The sequence below is a fragment of the Dasypus novemcinctus genome, chromosome 17, assembly GCF_030445035.2.
Source record: "Dasypus novemcinctus isolate mDasNov1 chromosome 17, mDasNov1.1.hap2, whole genome shotgun sequence".
Lineage (NCBI taxonomy): Eukaryota > Metazoa > Chordata > Mammalia > Cingulata > Dasypodidae > Dasypus > Dasypus novemcinctus.
Window position 1 is genome coordinate 8,274,885 of NC_080689.1, and position 23,133 is coordinate 8,298,017.

Consider the following 23,133-nt stretch of genomic DNA (forward strand, 5'->3'; position numbering starts at 1 on the left):
TCGTGGAAAACATTCATCAGTAGCCAGTGCTTTTTTGCAGCAGATGTGTATCTCATTCAGCAGACACCCTGGGAGCCCACATTCCTTATGGTCTTTTTCGGAGGGAGAACAATAAAGTAGATCAACCTCCAGGGGGATATTTCTGGTCATCGAAAGACATGCAAGGCTCAAAAGCAAAGCACACGTGACAGCCGTTATCTGTAGACTTCCTTTGACATTTATGCCTTGGCTTTTTTAGGCTCCGTCCTTATCGTGGACTGCAATATAACAGACAGCAGGGAGAACACAAACTCACGATCCTGGAAGGTCAATAACACTTTGGTGGATCATTACTACAGTGCGTCCAGACGAGTCAGAGAAGGAATTGAGTAGGTGTTTCCTTTTCCTGGCTTCTCTAAACGCTAGCAAAAATGGCTCCGTCTCAGTCAATTTGGCATTACTACTGTTGTTTCTTGCATGTGTATATGAAGTTCTTACTGGCCCCTCGTTACTCTTCTGGGCTTTGTTGATTCACGGTGAGTTCATGGCCGATCTGTCTACACCCTCGTGAGGCAGGTGAGGTCTGGCAATGCAGTCAGCTCAGTTTTGCTCAGCTGCCGTTGAAAGCAGTCTCCTTCCCACTGAGTTAGAGCCTGCACCACAGGCATTCAAGGATTAACTAACAAAACAAGCAGCCACCTGGGGGCTCTCAGGGAGCTGTGCAGAATCAATAGCCGAGTGGTGGAAACGACTAGAATAAGGAAGCCTGTTGGGCCTTGAACCATGGATGCCTTAGGTTAAGAGAGGAGCCGTGGAGGGGCTGGGGCTGGGGCCCCGAGTAAACACAACCACATTTTCTTATTGTGGCCCAGAAGGAAAGACACACTTGGCCCTAGTTCCTCAACCCACTTCAGTGGCGTGCTCTTCATAGAATGATGGTGTCCATAGTGGTCTCCAGGAAACGACTTTGTTCTCCAAAATAAAGATGATAAAATATGCTGGGTATACGTGGTTCATGTACTGATGACTGGCTCTTTTGTTTTATAGAAAATGGGTACCTTCCCAGCAAGATAAGTTTTACACGGTCAACATCACCTTCTTAGAAGTGAAAATGGAAGATTACGGCCGGCCTTTCGTGTGCCATGCCGGCGTGTCGGCGGCGTACATTGTGTTAGAGCTCCCAGGTAACGCTCCAGCGTGCTGCGTCACACGGGGTTCAGTGTGATGGGGAGGAAGTGGATGGTGTGTGAGATACCTGGCAGAAGCCACAGGGGTGTACTGAATAGAGAAACCAAATACAAAATCCAGCGAGAAGCTGACGCAGTGCCCGATGAGGTTTCGTGATTTACTGGAGTATGCTTTGAAAGTGCCATATTAATATAAAATGAGATTTCATGCATCAACAAGTTAGAAGAGAGAACATTTCCTTTATTAAACCTGATTGCTCACCTTTTATAGCCATTTGCTTGTGATTTTTAGCTTTTAGTTTATTATAAATAATTTGACATGCCTATAATATGCTGATATATATTTTAATCAGGTAAATTTTGTAAAGTTTTCTACAGAGGCTAAATTCTGATATTTAGAGGAGGGGTGCTTCAAAGTTAAGGTGTGTACATATTGCACCCAATGCTGGACAGAGCTTATTGGTTGTCCACTGCAGTTAATAAAGCCAGGAATTGGTGGTCAAGGGTGAAATTATAACCTTGGGGGAACAACTTTGAACTCGTAACATACCAGGGCAAGTGTATGAAGCACATTGTAAATGCTGACGCTGGACTTTGCAAGACATCTTTTCTTTTCTTGATTCTATTAATATTTGTATTTTTTGATTATCCACATGGAAGAGCGGAGAATTTGAATTTGCCCGTTTCCCTTAATAATAAGTTAAACCCATGCTTGCATGCACCCTAGCTAAGAATTATTTTTCTCAACTGCACATAGAACATTGGTCCAGGGGTTGCTGGGTGAGTGGAGCAGGCAGATGCGCCCTGGTGCCTGCCAAGGCCGTGCTGGGCTGAGTGGGCATCATCTCCCTTCACGTAGCGACGGCTGTGCAGTCTTGTCCACAGCAGCTTGCGGCCTGCGGTGTGCACGTCCTGTATCTCACTTCTGTGACCCGGAGGCCAAGGCCCCTCCGTACCCAGCTGCCTTGATGGCCAGTGAGCACAGGGCACCTCCTCTCTTCACTCCGAGCCCATGCTGGGTCCTCTCCAGTTGCATCAGGTCGAAGGAGGCTTGTGCTCACCTTTTTCCTCTTCTCAGTGGCTTTTCCCAGCCCAAGAGAGTCCCTTTTGATCACATTTCCCCCACCCAATCCTCTGCATCCCCTGCCTCTGTGGTCCCCATGGGCAGTTCTTGGCTTTCCGGCATTGGTGCTTCCTGCATCCTCGGCCGCGATGATGCCGCTCACTCCCTGGCTTCCACTCTCATCCCATGTGGGTGGGACCAGATTCCTAGTCTCCAGTTGTCTTCTCCCTTCCGAAGTGGCAGTCCTGCAATTCCAACAGCCCGTTGGACTAAAGATGGGAAGCTCACTCCACCCACTTCCCTTTCATTTTTCCCATCTTTGTTAATGGTATGCCCTGATTCAAAGGCATGTGAGCTCAGGATCCGGGGCCATCTTGGTCTTCCCCTCCTTCTCTCTCATGCCTCAGACCCAGGTGGCTGCCAGGTTCTGTGCATTGTTCCCCAAAAGTCCTGCTTGCTGCATCCATCCCCTCCTTGCCACTCCCACCAGCACGGAGATGGAATGGGGTGACAGCCAAGGACTTTAGGGTCCCACTTTCTGGCTCCAGTCCTGGCACTGTTGTCTGTCGGTGGGGCGAACACAGCTCTGGTACTTGACCTCTCTGTGTTCAAGTTTCCTTATCTGTAAAATGAGGATCATAATGGCTCTTCTCTCCCTGCATTGTTGGGAGAATCAATTAGCATTTTTTAAAAAATTTTTATTCTGAAATATATATTAACAGAGGGGAAGAGAAGGAGAAAAGGTATATAGAATATAAATATCATATGGCAAATAATCATATAGTGAACGTACATGAGACTACCATCTAGAGCAGGGGTTCTTAACCTTTTTTGTTCCACGGACCCCTTTGCCAATCAGGGAAAATCACCGGCCTCTTCTCAGAATGCAGCAGCGGATAGTTTTACGACACTCAAGTAGTGTTGGGTCTAACACCTTCTGTGATTTTGAAGTACGGATGAGCGTAAGCAATTTTTCGAGATAAGGCAACAACTGTAATGTGATATGAAATGAATACTACTGTAATTTATCACATACATTCATTAGTGAAGGAAATGCTGGATTTCAGTTTAATGAAGATAATAAACTGATTTTTAAAAAATTCAAACTCACAGACCCCCTGAAATCTTTGGGTCCATGGATACCTGGTTAAGAACCCCTGATCTAGATCAAGCAAAAGAAGCCCCTGTGTGTCCTCCCTGCCTATCGCCCTCTCCCCCTCCCTGGATAACCATTCTCCTGACTTAAGAGCATCACTTCCTTGCTTTTCCACAAATGTGGCTCCCACTAAATACATCTGTATCTCAGTTTTGCCTGTGTTTGAACTTTATAGGAGAGTTACAGAGTCTGTTTTCTTTTAGGCCTTGCTCCCCTTCTCGGGTTTCCTAGACTCACTGGTGCATCGCTGAGGCAGCGTATCGCTGTGGTTCACTCCTCTCCATAGATGAATCCTCCTCCGTCGAATGTCTGGGTCACACCTGATCCAGGTGCAGTAGACACGTGGTCTAGTGGGAGTAGGGTCAGGTAGTGCTGCCATGAACACTCTGGTACTCCTACCCTAGCAGGCCTTGGTGCTAGTTCCCTAGGATAGACTTGCCAGTGAGACTGTCTTATAATTTTTCTATATAATACCAAGCTGCTCTTGAGTGTGACTGTGCTCATTTATATTCTCCACACCCTAGCAGTGTATGAGAGAACCAAATGAGATCATTTTGTAAAGCAAACACAGGACATCTGGTAAGGTCTAAGGAATGGTCCTGGTTCCAGGGTGCTGATTAGATGACACCCTTCATTTTCTAAACAACTTCCTTGCCTTGAGAATCCAGTTTCTGCTACTTCCTGTTGTTGAGTCCTCTTCCCCAGGGAAGGTTACAGCTCTGCCACTCCCTGCCTGGCCTTCAGTGCCACCTCCTCACAACTGGAATAAAGTTTAAACTCTGTGGCATCTGGGGCTCCCTGAGCTGCCTTTTAACTTGCCTTTTCTAGTAGCCTCCTTCACCTACCTGCAGAACACAGAGTCAGTCAGGGTAAAGGTGGGTCTTCCATGGGCAGGGACTCCTGAGACCCATATTTTGACAAAGGAAGTGACTTTGAGGCCGCTACAGAAATGTGCAATGCCCAGGAGAAGAAGGAACCTCGTAGGCTGGTGGGGAGAGATCACTGTTCACCCAGCAAGCAGGGCAGAATGTGGTGGCACCTCCCACCTCCGTTACCTCCCTCTGTAGCTCTCCAGCAGAAATTCAGGCTAGCCTAAGCCAGAGGGAGGGACTCAGGGGCTACCTCAAAAAAAAAAAAAGAGGGATAGCTGATGGTAGGAAGCCTTGGAGATTCCATGAAACCTGAAGTCATAACTTAAATCTGCCTCAAGCTCGAGGTTGGGGTTCTTTGCTCAGGAACCTAGGCTGCAGATGGGCAGTCTAGATTTCCACACCAATACAGACTACCTGGACGCACTGTGTTCAAAAGGATTCTGAAGCAGAGCCCAGCCTCAGAGGAGCTTGTGCTGCTCCAGTTACCAACACCTGCCAGTCGTGCAGGAGGAGGGCGTGGGCATTGCCTCCTTGTTTCAAGCCAGTTAAGAAACCTGTGCTTACTAACTTCATTTTCGTTTCTACCAACACTCATCTCATACTACACAATCAATTTATTTTTGTACATGTATATTTTGTTTCATTGCCCTAAGTTCCTAGAAAAATTGCTCTCTTAAATCCAAGCCTCTTGTTATTTCACTGGGGGCAGAATTAAGTTTACAGCTTCCTTATTTGACTTCCTTATTTTTCTTGAAGACCCCTCCCGATTTGAATCAGATTTGATGTGTGTTGTTTAGACAAGGTGTACCTGTCTGTGAATTCCTAAAATCACTTGTCCTCAGCTAGCACCTCGGGTTAAAGTGGGCATATGGCCTCAAATGGCAAATACCACTTTTAACAGGCCTTCTACTGCTATTTCCCATTTATTTCTACTTCAAAGCCCCTACTCTCTTTGAACTTATTCTTTAACTTCCTGTTTCCAATTCCATCAGTGTCTTTTTTTAAAGATTTATTTTATTTATTTATCCGCCCCTTGCTGTCCGCTTGCTGTCTGCTCTCTGTGTCCACTCCCTGCACGTTCTTCTCTGTCTCCTTGCCTCCCGTCTTTGCATCATCTTTCTGCACCAGCTTACTGTTGGCGTGGGCTGTCATCTCTCTGCGGGTGTGGGCCAGCTTGCTTTCACAAGGAGACCTTGGGAAGTGAACCCAGGGCCCCCCATATGGCAGACAGGAGCCCAGCTGGTTGAGCCACATCCGCTTCCCCATCAACGTTTTAACAGATTTACAGGGCAGAGGATATAACACTTCTAATGCAATAAATGACCCACCCAAAATTTCAGGCTGTGGCTCCTGCCTACTTAGCCAGGGGCCTTTTGAATCTCATACCTATCGTGGGAATGGGCTCCCGAGCACGGCAGCTGATGGCCCATGACACCAGGTCCCTATGGTATTTATTATTAAAGCTCCCAGACATGGCTCCTCCCAAAGGGCAGTGGCCTTCTGACTCTAAGAAGGAATGGTAACAAAAGCAGGGAAAGGATGAAAAGGAGGACCAAATGCGAGGGACGGCAGACTCTGCTAATTATGGCTAGATGTCGGGGGTTCTAATGGGGCCAGGGATTGCACTGGGCACCGTGTGCCAGCAGTTAACCTTGACAGTGCTGGGACTTAATCATTGGATTGATATTTTTAAGGCACCCAGTGTGTTTTTGGTTATTGCACTTTTCTGTGCAATGCATTCAAAGGAAGGCACTAGTAAATAAGGAAGTCTTTAGTTTATAGCATAGTGTGTCCTAAAGCATGCTATAATAAACTCTTTCATGAATGTTAAAACAAAATGAAAGTGCTGTGGGGCTTCAGGGAGAAAAGAGACGCCCACCGCCCACTCTTTCCCTGCCATCTAGTTGGGATTGGAGAATCAGGAAGAGCCCACAAAGGAAGTGGTATATGTGGTGGATGTAAAGAGTGGGAGGGTTTCTATTCTTCTCTCCTTCTTCCTCTTTTCTGATTTTCCCCTTCCCGGAAGCTCCTTTTTTTGGACGGCAGGGGTTTTGGGGTTGTGGTAAGGCAGAAAGCTGCGTTGTTCCTATTCTCGGATCTGTAGGAACCTGTTGGCAGGGACTTGGAGTTCCAGAGTAACTGGTTCGGCTCCTCTGTCGTCTCCTGCCCCACTTCCTTCACCCATAATTGCCCCGTAATGTGCTCACCAAGCAGAGTAGGAGGTCTACGCCCTTTCCAAGAGTGTGTCCCTGGGTGGGAGTTTGGCACTCAGGTAGCCTTGCGGCGCAGGGCCGGCCTGCAGGGGAGACAGCTGAGGGCTCTTTATTTATGACAAGAGTCCTGATACTCAGTTTTGAGTAGCAGTGAAACCAGTTACCGCAGCGCTTATTAATCAAGAGTGTGTAACAGAGTCACCTGGGAAACTTTTCAAATTAAACATGTTCAGGCCCCAACCTGGAAGAGTCTAGTGATGATGCAGTAGAATCTGGCCATGTGTGTTTTGAAAGCAGTCCTGCCAGGGTGGGTAGCTGTGAGGCATCTTCCACTGGTGGCTCGGTGCCTACAGAGTTGTCCTTGGGTACCGAAGAGCCCAAGACGTGTTTCCTTATATTCTTTGTCTAGAGCAGATTATTCTACTCCCATACTGGTTATTTAAATTTAAAGAAATATTTAAGCAGTATCCTCTATTTTTCTATATTTCTATTTGGTGTTTTTAACAGGATCTGCATTGATAAAGGATATCATTGACTCTCTCTCTCTCTTTTTTTTTCCCCCCCTTTTTTCCTGCCACCTTTAGCTCCAGACTTTCGAGCTTACTTGATAGGAGGGTTCATTGCCTTGACAGGCGCAGCTGTGCTGGTTGTAGTCATCTGCAACTTTTTTAAGATTGACATTGTGCTTTGGTATCGAAGCAACTTCTCTTCTACTGGGACTGTTGAAGGTAAATGTGGGTAATCATTGAAAAAGGATTCATAATTGGGATTCATTCATCTATATGGCCGTTTTAACTACATGCTGCCCTATTTTACTTTTCATGTTTGCTTTTCATGTTTCATGGAAAATTTAGAGGAAGCAGTCTCTCTAGAATTTCCTACGCTTTGGAGAAATTATTTACCTAAGATCATCAGCACTGCTTGCTCCACTAATCCTTGCATGGTATTAGTGACTGAGTACATTTTTGCTAAACAGCTGGAAATCATCTTCTGTATCCCACTGCACCCATTTTAGACAGGTTCTCACATTGGACAGTGTTTGCAAAAGAAGAAAATTTCTCCTGGAGCAAAGTGCTCTCCATCCTTGATGCATGAGCAGAATGTATCTTAGGGAGATGGGCAGCTGGTTGGGGCGGCCACTCTTTCTAGGCACTGCACTTGATGCATGAAAAGATCGTAGTCTGAAATCTCAAGCCTTTGAGATAAGTCTCAGTGCTCAATCTTGGTGAGAGACAGACTTGAGTTTGAATCTGAGTTCTCCACTTGCTCATTTGTGTGATCTTAGGCAGGTATTTAATTTTCTTCTGTCTCTCAGCTATAAAAAAAAACAGGGGGGGGTGGTATAAAATCAAAGGCAGCCTCATAGAGTGTTGTGGGATGTAAGTAAGCTAGCTGTATACAGGAAAACTTGCAGCAGGGACCTGTGGGAGAGGAGAAGCTAAATTGCTTTCCTGGAGGTCAAAAGCAAATTGTCACCTGCTTCTCTGCTCTGGTCTTTTGTTTGTGATGTTCGTGGGCAGCCAGTGTCAAATGCTGGGTAACAGATGTTTCCCACAATTGCAGATTAACTCTTTGTGATGTTTTCTTTTTTGACTGAGAATGGATGTGAGCTATTAAGGCCTTTAAAAATATAATAAATCTGATTGAATTTTCCCTAATTGGATGGAAAAAAATAATGCAAGGCATTTAGAAGTCTGTGTAACTGGCATATGCAGAGATACACAAATTCATAACTTTCAGGTCCAGAGACCTGCACTGCTGACAAGGCAGGGATGTGGGGGAGATGGTGTCCAAGCAAGTCTAAGGAGGACTGAATACACAGAAGAGCATCATTTATATTCAGGGCCTCCTTTGTCTATAAAAACACTATGCAAATTTTTGTCCCCAAGTTTTATAAAATGTAGATGTCCAAATATGAACTTTACTCTAACTTGAATTTCAGAATACAATATTGGCAATTCTCGGGCTCTGTGGAAAGCAGTGATCTCCTTTTGGATGAGAAAAAAAATCATTTGTAGAATCAAGTGTTTCCAGTATTGCAGATAGTCCAATTAGATGTGTATTTTTTTGTTTTTTTTTTTGTTATTTTTTTTTTTGTGGTCTGTGTATCATTGGCAGCCCTTGTTGTCGAGGTTGCTATATATCAGGGCTTCTTTTTTTTGGTAAAAATATACTTAATTATTTTATTTATTTATCTATTTATTTATTAGGGATTAATTTTTCCCTTTTTTATTATTATCTTTTTTTAAAGATACACAGATCACACAAAATGTTACATTAAAAAATATAAGAGGTTCCCATATACCCCATTCCCCACCCCCCACCCCCACTCCTCCCACATCAACAATCTCTTTCATCAGTGTGACGCATTCATTTCATTTGATGAATACATTTTGGAGCACTGCTACACAGCATGGATTATAGTTTACATTGCAGTTTATAGTCTCTCCCAGTCCATTCAGTGGGTTATGGCAGGATATATAATGTCCTGCATCTGCCCCTGGAATATCATTCAGGACAACTCCAAGTCCCGAAAATGCCCCCATACCACACCTCTTCTTCCCTCTCCCTGCTCTCAGCAACTTCCATGGCCACTGTCCACATGTTTCTTCCATTGCTAGAGTCACAATAATTCTATAGTAGAATAGTAATAAGTCTATTCTAATCCATATTTTATTCCTCCATCCTGAGGACCCTGGGATGATGATGTCCACTCCACTTCTAAACTGAGAGGGGGCTAAGATCCCACATGGCTGATGAGTGGGATTCTCCTGCTTGCAGTTGTAGACGCTCTCGTTTCCTTGGTGTGGTGGTTAACCAGCCTCACCTCCCTGTTAGCTGACCTAGGTAAGTCCAACAAACTGGAGAGTAGGTGTTGCAAGTATGCTGAGGCTCAGGGCCCAGCTGGCATATGGACAGTCCAGAGATTCAAGTCTCCTGAGCACCAACCCCAGCACCAACCACAGGTTTACTAAAAGTAACAGAAAAGGTATCTGAGTCCAGCTCTATCACAATCAGGAGCATAAATTCCAAAGTAGGGCCCACTGGCAAGGCACTGAACTCCAGAGCCATCTGCCATGACCATAGGACCTGGGTGTCTCCGTAGCCCTCAGGAGCACCAGTACCTGGGATTGTATCTACTCTGGCTGTCTCTGAGATCCTGCTGAGATGTGTGTAAGCATGACCCCTCTGATGACCTCCCAACTCATTTTGAAGTCTCTTAGCCATATAAACTCATTTGTCTTTACCATTTCCCCCTTTTATTCAAGGTCTTTTTCTAGTTGCATCACCAGCTGGTGTTTGTTAGTAATCCCTTGGCACCAGGGAGGCTCATCCCTGGGAGTCATGTCCCACACTGAGGGAAAGGTAATGCATTTACCTGCTGAATTTAGCTTAGAGAGTGGCCACATTTGAGCAACATGGAGGCTCTCAGGAGGTAACACTTAGCACCCTACAGCTCTGGGCTTAGGTGAAATTTCAAGCACACAGGCTCATAAACATAGTCATCAGTATCAAGGGCCCATCATTGGACCATCCTTCTTCACTGATCTTTGCCCTTGCACTTGGGGGATTGTTGCTGCTCCATTGGGGAATGTGACAGAGTTCCCCAGAATGGGAACTCAGCACTCCCTCAGTTGTCGTGTGAAACTCTACCCACTATGTGGGTACTCAACAAACATCCAAACATATCTATATACCCTATATGCATGCCCTAGAGAACTCCCTCCCACCCATTCATCCCCCATCAATGACACCTATGTCAGGGGTTCTTAACCAGGGGTCCGTGTAAAAGATTTTAGGGGGTCTGTGAGCTTGAATTGAAAAAAATCAACTTACCATCTTTATTTTCTCTGACCTCTAACTGAAGTCTAGCATTTCCTTCCCTTATGAGTGTATGTAATAAATTACAGTAGTATTCATTTCATATCACATTACGGTTGTTGCGTATCTTGGAAAATTGCTTACACTTGTCCACTTAAAAATTATGGTTGTTGTTAGATCAGGCACTTGTTTAGTGTCATAAAACTATCTGCTGCTACATTCTGAGAGGGGCCTGTGGTTTTCACCTGTCTGGCAGAGGGGTCCATGGAACAAAAAGAGGTTCCCTGTTTTATATAATCCCAAGTGTCTCTCTTTCTTCTGTGTCTCTTTGATTCCAGTAGGTTGCAAGAAGAGTGTTCTGTCCACCAACATTTATTTTTTTCTGATGCTAAGATGTGCATGGTTTGGCTGCTTTCCATTTGACTAAGGGGGGTGAGTGGACTTCGGTGGTATTTCTGGGAGCTCCATGGCATTCTTCACTTCCCTGATTCATGGAGACTCCCGGGGAGTGTGACTACAGCTGTGATTTGGTGGGTGCATTAGTGTGTTGAAGCTATTAGTGAGGTCAAGTTTTGCAGGAAGAGAAGAAAAGGAAAAGCGACTCGGGCTTAGCAGAGGAGCTGAGCAGCTGAGACAGCTCCCAGAGCTGGAGACTGGAGCCTACAGCTGGGTCCTTTTCTGTTTGTGTGTCTGCTGGGTTTTAAATTCAGAAAAGTATGCTTGTATTTTGTGACTCTACAGCTCCATCTCTGAGAACGATCCTGTAACACCCCTTTGAGCGTTGTCCAGGACGAATAGCTTTAGGTGCCTTTTGCGATGCGCTAGTGTAGAGACCAGAAGATTAGTGCTGCTGACAGCTTGGCTTCCCTCAGGGTATTTTGTATGTGGTGTGGTATTATACTGAGACCGGAATGGAAGAAGTAAATGCAGAAGGGAGGGAAATGGTGGCCTTTTATGGTAAGTTGTTCACTCTAACCTGATTGGTCAGGCTTTGTGACACTATTAATAAGTATAGGAAGCTCACAGAATTAAGTCATTGACAGGTCTGGCTAAAGTTGGCAAGTTCTGTATATTCCCTATTAAATCCTAGGTACTTTAAAAATCCTTCTGCCAGACGAGCATGTGTGCAAAACCATAAGGATAAATTTTCAAATCTACTAGAGAGATATGTATGTTCCCTCCTGTTTTTCCAAATAGAAGATTGATTAAAAACACCAAGAACAAAACGGGTACAGTGAACAAGGAAAAGGAAAATGAAAAGCAGGATCAGAAAGAAAAGGAGGTAGAATTAATTACATATCTCAGACAGTTTTTAAAGGTCAATTTTCTTTACCAGATAAAGCAAAGGCAGTCACGACATTCATTGTATACTTAGTGTCCACCCCTTTCAGTTGCTCCTGAGAGAACATGGCCTTTCCTGAGGCTAATTGCTAAGGGAAATATGTGGGGGCTCTTCACTTTAAAAGGGTGCAATGGAATGAACCTGTCTTCAGCAGTGTCCCCGCAGTAAAAGCAATAGCATGTTTTCTGTGGCTTTTCTTAAAGTATCTTCTAGGCATGTTGGGGCCGTGACAGCAAACCACACGCAGTCCAGTGAAAACACCTGCATGAAGGCCACAGTGATCCTCTGTGGATTTTCCCACTGGCCTGATTCAGTCAGGACCAAAATTTAGCAATAGCATGAGAAAGTAACGAATCATCTTTCGGCAATCTTTCATAATAAGTTTTGTTGTTGTTTGTTTTTTTTTTTGCCAACAATCAATAAGGGCATATGCAAATGCTTTAACAGCGAAGGGAGGGTTGGATCTTCTTAGGAAACAAAAGGAATTTGGCCAGAGCATCCACCTGAATGAACTGTTACCTCACCGTTATGCAGCGGCGGGCTGTGAGAGTATCCCTTAGCAAGGGCAAGAGTTTCCTCAGAACCCTCACCTGTGGGTGATCACCTTTGTGGAATTTGCCCGATGAAGTAGATACTTAGGAGGACTTCAGCTCATAATCTCTATTGCTGTTAGGACTCTCCTCAGTTCCTATGGCTGGGAAACAAATTACCCTAAAATTTGGTGGCATAGAACAACCGTTTACTTGGCTTATCGATTCTGTGGGTCAGGACTGTGGATGGGGCAGGCTTGTGTCTTCTCTCTGATGTCTGTGGCCTCAGCCAGAAGACTGGCAGCTGATTCTGGCTGTGTGGCTCAGCTCCTCTCCACAGGGGCATCTCCAGGTGGTCTCTCTCTGTGGGCTCATTTGGGCCTCCTCTTGGCATGGTGGTACCTGGAAGGGTGGCATGGAAAGGTGAGTCTTCCAAAAGCAAGAGAACCAGGCAAAACCCATATTTTCTTTTTATGATCTGGCCTCTGGATATCCGGTATTGTATCCACTGCATTCTATTTGTCAAGGTAGCTACCAAGGTGTACCCCATTTTAAGGGGAAGAGAAATCGATCCCAGCTCTTTGTGGGAGGATGGCAAAGTTCTCAAAGAGCAGGTGGGACCAGAAATATGGCTGAGGCTATTTTTGGAAAATACAATCTGCCACATTCGCCCTGGACCGGTCGGATGTGCTTTGTGAGGTCTCCTGCTCCCAGTTCTTGTTTTCAGCCGCGCGTGAGAGAGGTGGGCTGTGAGTCAGACCCCTGAGGTTTGAATCAAGGCTGGGTGCTTCTCAGCTGGAACACCTTGGAAAAACCATGCAGCCTGGTGGGTCTCAGCTTTCTTACCTGTCATCAAAAAATGTTACCACATCTCTTATTGATGGTCTGTGACCCAAAGAGCCTGGGAAATGTGGTTGCCTGGCAGAACCCTTCAAAACCAGGGAGCCAAAGCAGGCAAAATGGCTGCGGCTTGGTCTTTTGTTCTCTTGGTCTCTAGATTGTAAACTGGTCATTTGAAAGTGACTAGACCCAACTGCATTCTGAGAACAAGTCAGTGAATCACATTGCTTTTCAAAAGTTCATCCTCACCCCCATGGTCAAAAATTTCAGGCATTTTTGTATTTTGAGTTTTTTAAAGATGCAAGACATGCCACTCAAATCTTCTGTCATTGACTGTGGAGAGCAAGGGGTCCCTGTATCCTCCGATGGCTTAGTTGGTGACAGGCTATGTGGAACACCATCAAAAGGATACACTTGACCAAGCCAAGGGGGTGGTTTTTTACTTTTATTTTTTTAAGTTCTACCTAGTGGTCAACTAGATCAATGCCAGTGGGGAAAAAGAGAGACAGAGAGGCCTGAGTGTCAGGGCTTGGCAGAGGCAGTGATAGCACCTGCCTGTCTGATGTCGTCGTAGAGACCTAGACATGCTGCAGTTACCCGGAGGCCCAGCCAGAAGGTGAACACAGCACCAACCAATGTATTAGCCACAGGGGTGCTGATGCGAAGTCCCAGAACCCTGTCGGCTTTTATAAAGGGTATTTATTAGGGGTAGAAGCTTACAGCCACAAGGCCCCAAAGAGTCCAACTCCCAGCCCCCTTCCCTTGGGATGTGGCTCGAGCTGGAGGCACGCAGGGCCGGAGACGCCACGGACCCAGGACCCGGAGCAGCACGGAGGCAGTGAACATGAAATGGGAAAGAAGCAGAATGGAAAGAGCGAAAAAGTTGAAGAGGCAGAGCCTTAAGAATTTGTGGTGGAAAAAGTACTGGCTCAACGTGTAGTGAATGGGAAAGAGGAGTATTTCCTAAAGTGGAAGGGGTTTACAGATGCAGACAGTACTTGGGAGCCTTAAGAAATTTAGATTGCCCAGAGTTAATTGAAGCATTTCTTAATTCTCAAAAAGCTGGTAAAGAAAAAGATGGTATAAAAAGAAAATCTTTATCCGACAGTGAATCTGATGACAGCAAATCAAAGATGAAAAGAGATGCCGCTGACAAACCAAGAGGCTTTACCAGAGTCTTGAGCCTGAATGCGTAATTGGTGCCATGGACAGCGGTGGAGAGCTCATGTTTCTTATGAAATGGAAAGATTCAGACGAGGCCGACTTGGTGCTGGCAAAAGAGGCAAACATGAAGTGTCCTCAGATTGTAACTGCTTTTTATGAAGAGAGACTTACTTGCATTCTTGTCCAGAAGGTGAAGCTCGATAATTGTTTGCATTGTGGCTTTATATATATATTTATATATATATATATACAATCTAGGTCTTGGTTTTTTGATTTATTACTGTGAAGAATAACTACATTCTAATGGAAATCAAGTTTGATATGTTTGTTTTGAAGTAGAAATATTGGGGGAATTAGGGTTTTTGGGGGGCTTTGGTTTTTGTTGTGTGGTTTTTTGGGTTGTTTTGCATCATTATCACTGGTTATTTTGCACAAATGAAAGCTTTCTGTAGTTTCTTCATTTATCAGAAAAGAACGTTTGCTACCATGGTATATTATTTCCTCTTTATTAGAGAGCATCTTTTATAAATGTGGGAAAAATTTTTCAGTCATTACTGAATTCGAACTTGTGTTTAACCCATGTATGCCCAAGGACCATTTTGGAGATTTTTTGTTTATTTGTGTGTGTGTATATAAATACATATGTAAATTTTATTTTTGTATTTTTTTTTAACATTCACCAAAAAACCATTCAAATTAAAAATGGCATTTCACAACCATAGATAAGTCCATGTTGCTTCTGGGATGCCATCATTCTTAGCAAACCAAGAAATCACTTGAAGTTAAACTGAAAATTTTCCTGAAGTCATAAGCTTTTAAATCAAATAGTTGATTCAGTAATTAACTGGACAATGTAAATAATACAGATAATTTAGGGAGCGAGTATGGCTCAGTGGTTTGAGCGCTTGCTTCCCATGTATAAGGTCCCAGGTTCAATCCCCGGTAGCACCTTAAATATAAAACAGAGCAACCAGATCAAAACCCATTGTCCATATCTATAGTCATATAATGCCCAAATATTCTCAAAACTCTGAGAGGAAAATCTGACACCACCAACAATCTCCCAACCCAGATGAGAAAACAAGGTAAATACTGTTGTGTTTTCGTTAGCCAAGCAAGGTTTAGTTAAATGAGTATTTAAAGTTTGCTTCTAGAGAGCCATTTCTTTATGGAAAGTTGAAATCCCTATGCAGTATTAGCATATGGAAATTAGTCAGATGGTTAGATGTTTACTGTTTAGGACCTGTTGGCATAAATGGGTAAACGGACTTTTGCAATCTAAACTATTGACCTGCGTGTTTTTCTTTACCCCCCCAATGCATTCCTTACATGTAGGCTCAATCTTTTCAGTATTTGGATTGCTGGTTCAGCAGAAGCCAGGAAAAACAATAACTTTAATCAGAATGTTATACAACTATATATTGTTTACTTTATCGTAAATACTGGTGAACAGTGGTCAATAAATAGTTTTATATTCAAAAAAAAAAAAAAGAGTCCAACTCAAGGTACTGTAAGAGGTACTTTCTCACCCATAGTCTGTTGCATCTGTTGCTGCAGGATGGTGGATGATGTCTGCAAGAGTTCACACTTCCTCTTCCTCCCAAGGCCCCATGGTCCCAGCTTCTTCCAATCTCAGCCACAGGCTGGGACAAGTCTGGTCTCTCTCCCAGGATTCATTCCTCTCCGGGCTCAGCTGCTCTGCTGTCTCCACAAGGCCAGCTATAAACTGTCAGGCAAATGGCTCCTCTCTCTTCCTGGGGCCTCTGCCATGTCTAATGGAGCCTTCTCTGTGTATGTACTTCTCGGGCTCCAATATCAAAACTCCTCTGCCATTTTGCTTTCTCTGTGAGTCCCTACCCACAAAGGGGGTGGGGACTTAAGGTCCTACTGATGTAGCCCAATCAAAGCTATAATCATAATTTAATCGAGTGAACCCTCTGAATCCAGTACAATCTAATATACCCAGAGAAACAGACCAATTGACAAACATAATCCAATATCTATTTTTGGAATTCATAAATAATACCACACTGCTATATCAACCCTGTAGAAGAAAAAAAAAGAGAAACATTATCAAATTTTCCAGTGGGAAAATTTAATTCCTCCCTAAAAAGTTTAGAAACATAAGGACTTTATGAAATCTTTTCTTTCTCCTTCATTTTCTGTACAAAGGGGAAAAAAACCCTTCTGGCTTTTGAAAGGCAACTGTGTAATATTAATGTTTATAAAGACAAATAAGCTCTTACTTGAGTGATGGTCAAGACATTCCATGAGGAGTTTTTACTGGGTTGTATTTTTGCCAACTCTACACACCAATTAATCCTCCCTTTAGGATCTGCTCTATGAGCCTAATAATTCATTAAAAAGCCGAATCTGCCCATCATATAGTACTCCTAACCTCAAAAAAGAGGACTGTGATGATTAACCTCTTTGAGTCTTCGCAACATCAAGATCCATTCAGACCTTTGGCAGGTATTAGTGAGGCCTGCTTTGCCCCAGGGCCGGCTCTGGGTGCTGCACATAGAGCGGGAACCAGCCATGGCTCTGCTCTCACAAAGACACACCCTCGCACAGCTTATTTCATGAAAGGGGGTTGGAGGAAAAGGAAGGAGTGTGTGTGCATGCATCATGTACACGGCAGGTATGCGTGTGTGTGCATGTGTGCATTCTTGTGTGTGAATGTATGCTGCCATTTTCTACAAGAAGGTGAGGACAGGTGAGCCGAGACTTGAAGGCTAACAGTGGTGAGAACTCACGCAACCAGATAAGGTGGCATGGAAATTAAAGTTTTGTGCACATTTTAACTACTACTATTTTGACAAATGTAGAATACAAGACTTTGCCTTCTTCTGTTAGGCTTAGACCCACCCCTCTTCAAGTCTGTTCTATCAAACTCCCATGAAAAGGGAATGGAAGGAGAGGTTTCCCTTGTCAGGTTTCCATTAAGTTGGCTTTGGTTTTCTAAATACTCCTGTGCTTATTAATTGCATTTTCAAATGAGACTCCCACTGCCCTTACCCTCTCCTCCAACTAAACTCACTTTGTACACTCTTCTCCTATGCAAACCCTCTGGCCCGTCTGTTACTTACTCATTCATACGAACCTGAGTAGAGTAGAAGTGTTCCTACCTTCCATGACCTTCTCAAGCTGTGCTCTTTCCTGCCCTGCTCACCCTCTGCTCTCAGCCTGTCAATTTTTCTAAATCCCCAAGCCCTTTAATATAATGTATATAGGCAAATACAAGATAAGAATACAGCTGTTTGTTACAGTGTTTTCCATTTCTGTGTATGTGAAGTCTGCCCACTTAGATGTTATACCTTGTTCACCTTTACGCTGGCCAGCAAGGTGGCTTCTACTTGCCATCCTGGTGATGATGACACACGCTGTTGTGTTTGACTTCTTAAAACAAAACACCAGGTTTTTAGAGTCTCTTCAGGTGCTCACTCCTCTAAGGAGCAATTGCCATGACCAGGGGGTCTGCCTATGGAGGGAGTGGGCCCATGTTGCCTGGTGCAGGTAGGACTCTGCTCTTGCACAAGAGCCACCAAGGGCGACTTTGTTGAAATCTGCTCCCTAGTCTCCTCTTTCAGCCACACTATAGTCTTTGGACTTAGTCAAAAAGCTTTTAAGCTGTAGGGTTTTTTGATCTCAGAGAAATCATGCTGCCCTTCTACTCTTGGCTTCATTTGTAATGGCACAAAGTCACCTTCCTTCCAGGTCCGATTGTGAGAATGAGATGCCTTCCACCAAGTCAGCCAGTTGGGTTCATTGAATGCAAGTAAAAGGGACACACTGGTAGCAGCTTAGGTTTTTACTTTGTTAAAAGAAGAGGATGTGGTAAGAATATTTCCCTGATTTCCTTTTCAGATAGGAAGCTGTATGATGCGTATGTCTTGTATCCTAAGTTTCAACATGGAAGCCGGAGGCATGACCTGGACAGGCTCGTGTTGAAGTTCCTGCCTGAGGTGCTGGAGAGGCAGTGTGGATATAAGTTATTTATATTTGGGAGGGACGACTTTCCCGGACAAGGTATGTCTGAAGTGAGGTATAAAAACAACAAATGAATCAAAAGGGAAGCAACCACTCCCCTTCTGTTGCTTTACATATGGCCGGGCCTCTGCTTGTCTCCTCCCGGAAACCACAGGCAGTTGGGCCAGCCCCGACCGTGGTGGTCAGGGCCCAGCTCTGTCCTCTCATCAGGCATGTTCTTGTAATACAGTGTGACATCTGGGATTCCAGGTTGGAATAATGTGTCTCTCCTTTGGAGTAAGGACTAGGGGAATCCTTTATCTTGAGCAGGTGGCTAATGGCATCGTTGCGGCCAAGAGACTGAAAGGAGACAAGGGGCCATTTGCTCTCATGTCACAGAGACTAAATGCTGAGTTTTCCATCAGTCTGAATATATAAATCAGCTCACGTTTAAAGCTGATTTTATATAACTCAGCTTTTCCCACTCCTCACCCCCCTACCTAAGTAAGGGAAGAAGTTCCTTATTTGCTTCTCCCAATTTATTAACAGTATGACTTTGGTCAGTGTGGTTGACATCTGTGAACCTCAGTTGTCTCATCTGGAACTGGGGTAACCAATGCTTTCCTGAGCCAGGTGAGAAAATTAAATGAGGGAAAACCTGAGAAGGGACAGACCACTATGGGACTCAACAAATGGAAAAGGCCCCCTTGTGCTGTATGTTCCCTTTCATTGATGGTGTGCAGTGAAATGGCTGAAATCTGAAATAAATATCCTTTTCAAGTACTGGGAAATTGAGATAACTACTTCATAGCATTTAGTAGTGGCCTATTCCAGGTCACTTGAAAAGGTTCCTAAGTACATTGGATTTCTAGGCTACTCATTATCCATAGAGAAAAGTCTATACCTTTTCAAGTTATGAAATCATTCTCCAAGAGGAAATGAAAATTTCATCTCAAGCATCTCGTAAACATGCGGATGAGCATTTATTTCAAAAGCATATTGATATTCATTCATTCACTCACTCAGCTAATACTTATTGAGCATCTGCAATGTGCCATGTACTGTTTTAGGCACTAAAAGTAAGCCAAACAGAAAAGGACCTATTTAGTTTCTAAATCAATTCTGTAAGTCCTGGTCACTTGAACATCTATAACGTATAAAAGGAAAACACAAATACAAGATTGTCACAACATTTGCATGATCTACTTTTCCCCTATCCTTTCTAATTCTAATTTTAAAAATATATATATTCGTCATCTAATATATGGCAGACCTTCAGCTATTCTGGGGATACCAATTTGGTCAGGACAAGATCCTTTTTCTAAGCAGTTCACAGTCTGTGGGTAGAAAGTGTGGGCCAGGGAAAGTAACATATAAATAACTTTAATAAATAATGTGATTCATGAACGTAGGGAACTAATTCTTCAGGGGAAAGTCACGAAGGCTTCACAGAAGAGAGGAAAATGTTAAAATTTTGTTAATTTGATTAAATTATATTTACTTTAAAGTTCATTGTCTCTTTTCAGTACTGATTTCTAATATTTTCTATAGCATTAAGACCCAGGCTGTTTTAATTAAGAGACATTCTGAATCTTTTCTTCTTTCTTTTTAGCTGTGGTCAATGTCATTGATGAAAATATTAAACTGTGCAGGAGGCTGATAATGATTGTAGACCCTGAATCACTGGGCTTTGGTGTATTAAAGAGCATGTCAGAAGAACAAATCACTTTATACAATGCCCTTATCCAGGATGGAATGAAGGTCATTTTGATTGAACTGGAGAAAATCAAGGACTATACAGACCTGCCAGAGTCAATTAAGTATATCAAACAGAAGCATGGGGCCATCCAGTGGAGTGGGAACTTCACAGAGGAATCACAGTCTGCAAAGACCAAGTTCTGGAAGAAAGTGAGATATCACATGCCACCCAAAAGGTGTCCGCCATCTTCTCCGGTACAGCTGCTTAAGTGCACTTCCTATGACTGAATGGTAGGCAAGCGGGAGGTCAACATGGGCTTCATCTGCCAGTGATGTACAGTTAGCTGTTGTGTGGTGGCTTAGAGCTGGACAAAGATGCACTCGTTTGGGCTGTCTGCCTCTGCAGCTTGCTGTTGTATACTGCTTTTGTTTCTTTTTTTCAATTAGAACTGTCTTTAGGGAAATGAGGTTTAGAATTTAGGTTGAATTGTCCTCCAAAAAGATATGTTTGAGTCCTAACTCCCAGTACCTGTGAATGGGACCCTATTAGGAAATAGGGTCTTTGCTGATGTATTAAGATGAGGTCTTCTGAATTAGGATGGACCCTAATCCAGTGTGACAGTTGTCGTTGTAAGAAGTGGGGGAAAGAGAAGAAGACAATGTGGAGATGGAGGCAGAGATTGGAGTGATGCATCTGCAAGCCAAGGCGTGCTCAAGATTGCTGGCAAACAACAGAAGCAAGGAAGGATTCTCTTCTACAGGCAGTAGACAGAACGTGGCTCTGTCAGCAACCTGATTTCAGACTTCTGGCCTCCAGAACTCCAGACAATAAACTTCTGTTGGATTAAGCCCATCTCTGCCTTCTTCATTACTTCTTGTGTGAATGTCTGTGTCCAAATCTCTTCCTACAAGGACATTAATCATTGGATTAAGAGCCACCCTAATCTAGCACAAGCTCATCTTAACAAACTGTCTCTGAAAAGACCCTGTTGTCAAACAAGGTCACCTTCACAGGCATTAGGGGCTTAGGATTTGAACAGGTCTTTTCATGGGATGCCGTTCAACTCACAACACTGGTCCCAAGAACTTTTGTTCTAACATGACGTAGTATTACACATTTGTTTACCTGTACTGAGGTGCTGACTCAAGGTTGAGTCACTTTTTATTTTATTTCACATTTGCTTTTGTTTCATTATTCTTGCCTAGTCCCTCTCTCCCTCTTTCCCTCCCTTTCTTTTTTACTTTCTTGAAGGTTTCTGTGAGGGGAGGGCAAATCTTCTCTGTTACCATGGGGTCAGGGGACAACCACTTGAAGAGATAAGCTCATTAGCCCTTCTAATCCCATGTTTGTAATTTCTTTGCATCTTAATTCATCTCTAACATGAGACTCATATTCCTCATGGAGGATTCATGAGTTTAAGTAAAATAAGCTGCATTTCATGCTGTCCCCAAGAGGAAACAGCCATTGATCTGCTCCTTCTTCCATCCCCTTCCCCCTGCCACCACTCTTTTCTTCCTTTGCGTTAATTCTTATAGATTGTCCTCAGTGCAGGGAAAGGCTCCTGGCTATTGGCAGGCTCAGTGGCCCCTTGCCCTTGTTTTGTGGAAAGTTCATATTATAATGCCCCACACCTGGTACGTGGGCCAGGCACCTTCAGAGCAGGTGACCAGCTCTCTCTGACTTGTTTGATTGGATCCTGGAAGTAAAATCTGAGCATACAATGGGCATTTGGTCCCTGGCCTGGGGAGGATATTGGGAGCTCCCTCCCCATTCTGATTTGGGGACACCCCTCCCCTCCCTCCACCTTCCCTCCCTTCTTTCCCAGCTATTTCCCTTCAGAGGATGAAGAGAAGAAGCAGATCCAGTGTAAGGGTGATCTAACTTCCAAGAGTCAGTGACGCTTGGGTGTGGCCCTCTCTGAGGAGCTCCTGGCCTACCATATGCATTTTAGAAGATACTTTGTTCAGTCAACAACCACTTATAAATGAGTGACTGCACTCACAGTAAACCAGTGGAGGCTGTCCAAAAAGAAAGTCAACCCATCAGAAGAAAATGTGTTAATTGAAAATCTGTGACTTACGGGAGGTGAACACTGCCAGTGAATTCTTCAATTGGAATTTTGTTTTCAGTAAAAAAAAAAAAACAACCAAAAAAAACCCCTCCAATGCTGTCTTAAGTTTCTTTCAGTTTAAAAGTGTATAGGTATGTTTTAGTAATGTAAGAATATTCATGGATTATATCAGCATGTTTTTATTTTATTAAAATATATTTTATGTCCTATACAAAAAGCTCCTTTTCTCAAGGGTACCGCCATTTCATAGATTTGAACACCATGCCTGTATTTTTAAGTGTTTTCAGGCTTGAATATATTTTCTTGTTAGACCATGTGTTTTGCTTTGGGATTTTAAAATATAGCTACCATGTTTTTAAACTGTTGATAAGGCTTATCTTATGGCAGTAAAGGCTTATTTTATGGCAGTAAGTCCTAGCAGTTTATCAAAAACTCTGACCCCTTTTGATAATTTGATGAAAACCAAGGATATCATCCTAAAAAATGTACATACACACAAAATTTTGCCCACGGTTTCCCAGAGAGTTGACATCCTTTTTTAAGCCTGACAAGGGGGCTAGTAGAAGGTCATTGTGCCCCGAGAGGACAATCTTCCCTAGAAGGTTTATTGTTTCTGTTTTCAGAAGATGCCATCTCAGAATTTTACAGTGTTTTATGTAGAGACCCTGCATTATAGTGTGTTAGGTAAGTGAGTCATTCAGAGTCCTAAAAATTACTTGGGAAGTAACGTAGGCTAGGAATTTTAGTGGTATTGCAACAATACTCCAGCCCAGAACTGTCCGCCTGGTTGCCACACAGATTCAGGTCTCCTAACACATTTATGCTTGAGATACTGACTCATGGTATGCCCAGAGACCTAAACCTTACCTGCTTATTGCAGTGTGTTTTATTCATTTCTGTGTGTGCCATGATAGGGAAAAGATTGGGAAATACAGATTCTATTTCAGCTGTCCTATTTTACCAAATAGGCCCAGAAAAGAAAAGTGACTAAACTAAGGGCCCTTAGTTGTGGCCGAACCAGGACAGGTACCTCCAGCTTCTAACTGTGCTGCGGCTCTTTCCCCTGAAGGAAAGTATTCTGACCCTCTTAGTCCTGTGACACCAATCATTGGAGGGAACTAAATGAATAAGATTGTGAAAACATCTATTATTTATTCCACATTTTGTAACCACACCTATACTGCTCTTGTCAAAATTCTTCCTGGTTTGACAAAAACAAAACTCAA

The 23,133-nt window shown here is 43.6% G+C and overlaps 1 protein-coding gene and 1 pseudogene across 1 annotated transcript in view; both read left to right on the forward strand.

Annotated features, from left to right (window-relative positions):
- The window catches only part of IL1RL2 (interleukin 1 receptor like 2), a 36,993-nt gene extending 16,208 nt beyond the window's left edge, over positions 1 to 20,785 (forward strand). Inside the window, exons 5-9 of the mRNA XM_058278000.2 lie at positions 239 to 368; positions 1,027 to 1,163; positions 7,055 to 7,198; positions 18,036 to 18,197; positions 19,750 to 20,785. Of these exons, the coding sequence (XP_058133983.1) occupies positions 239 to 368; positions 1,027 to 1,163; positions 7,055 to 7,198; positions 18,036 to 18,197; positions 19,750 to 20,123 (947 nt within the window). The 3' untranslated portion in view covers positions 20,124 to 20,785. The remainder of the gene's footprint in view (positions 1 to 238; positions 369 to 1,026; positions 1,164 to 7,054; positions 7,199 to 18,035; positions 18,198 to 19,749) is intronic.
- Positions 13,854 to 14,372, forward strand: LOC105747629 (chromobox protein homolog 3 pseudogene; annotated as a pseudogene).
- Positions 20,786 to 23,133: the final 2,348 nt, after the last annotated feature.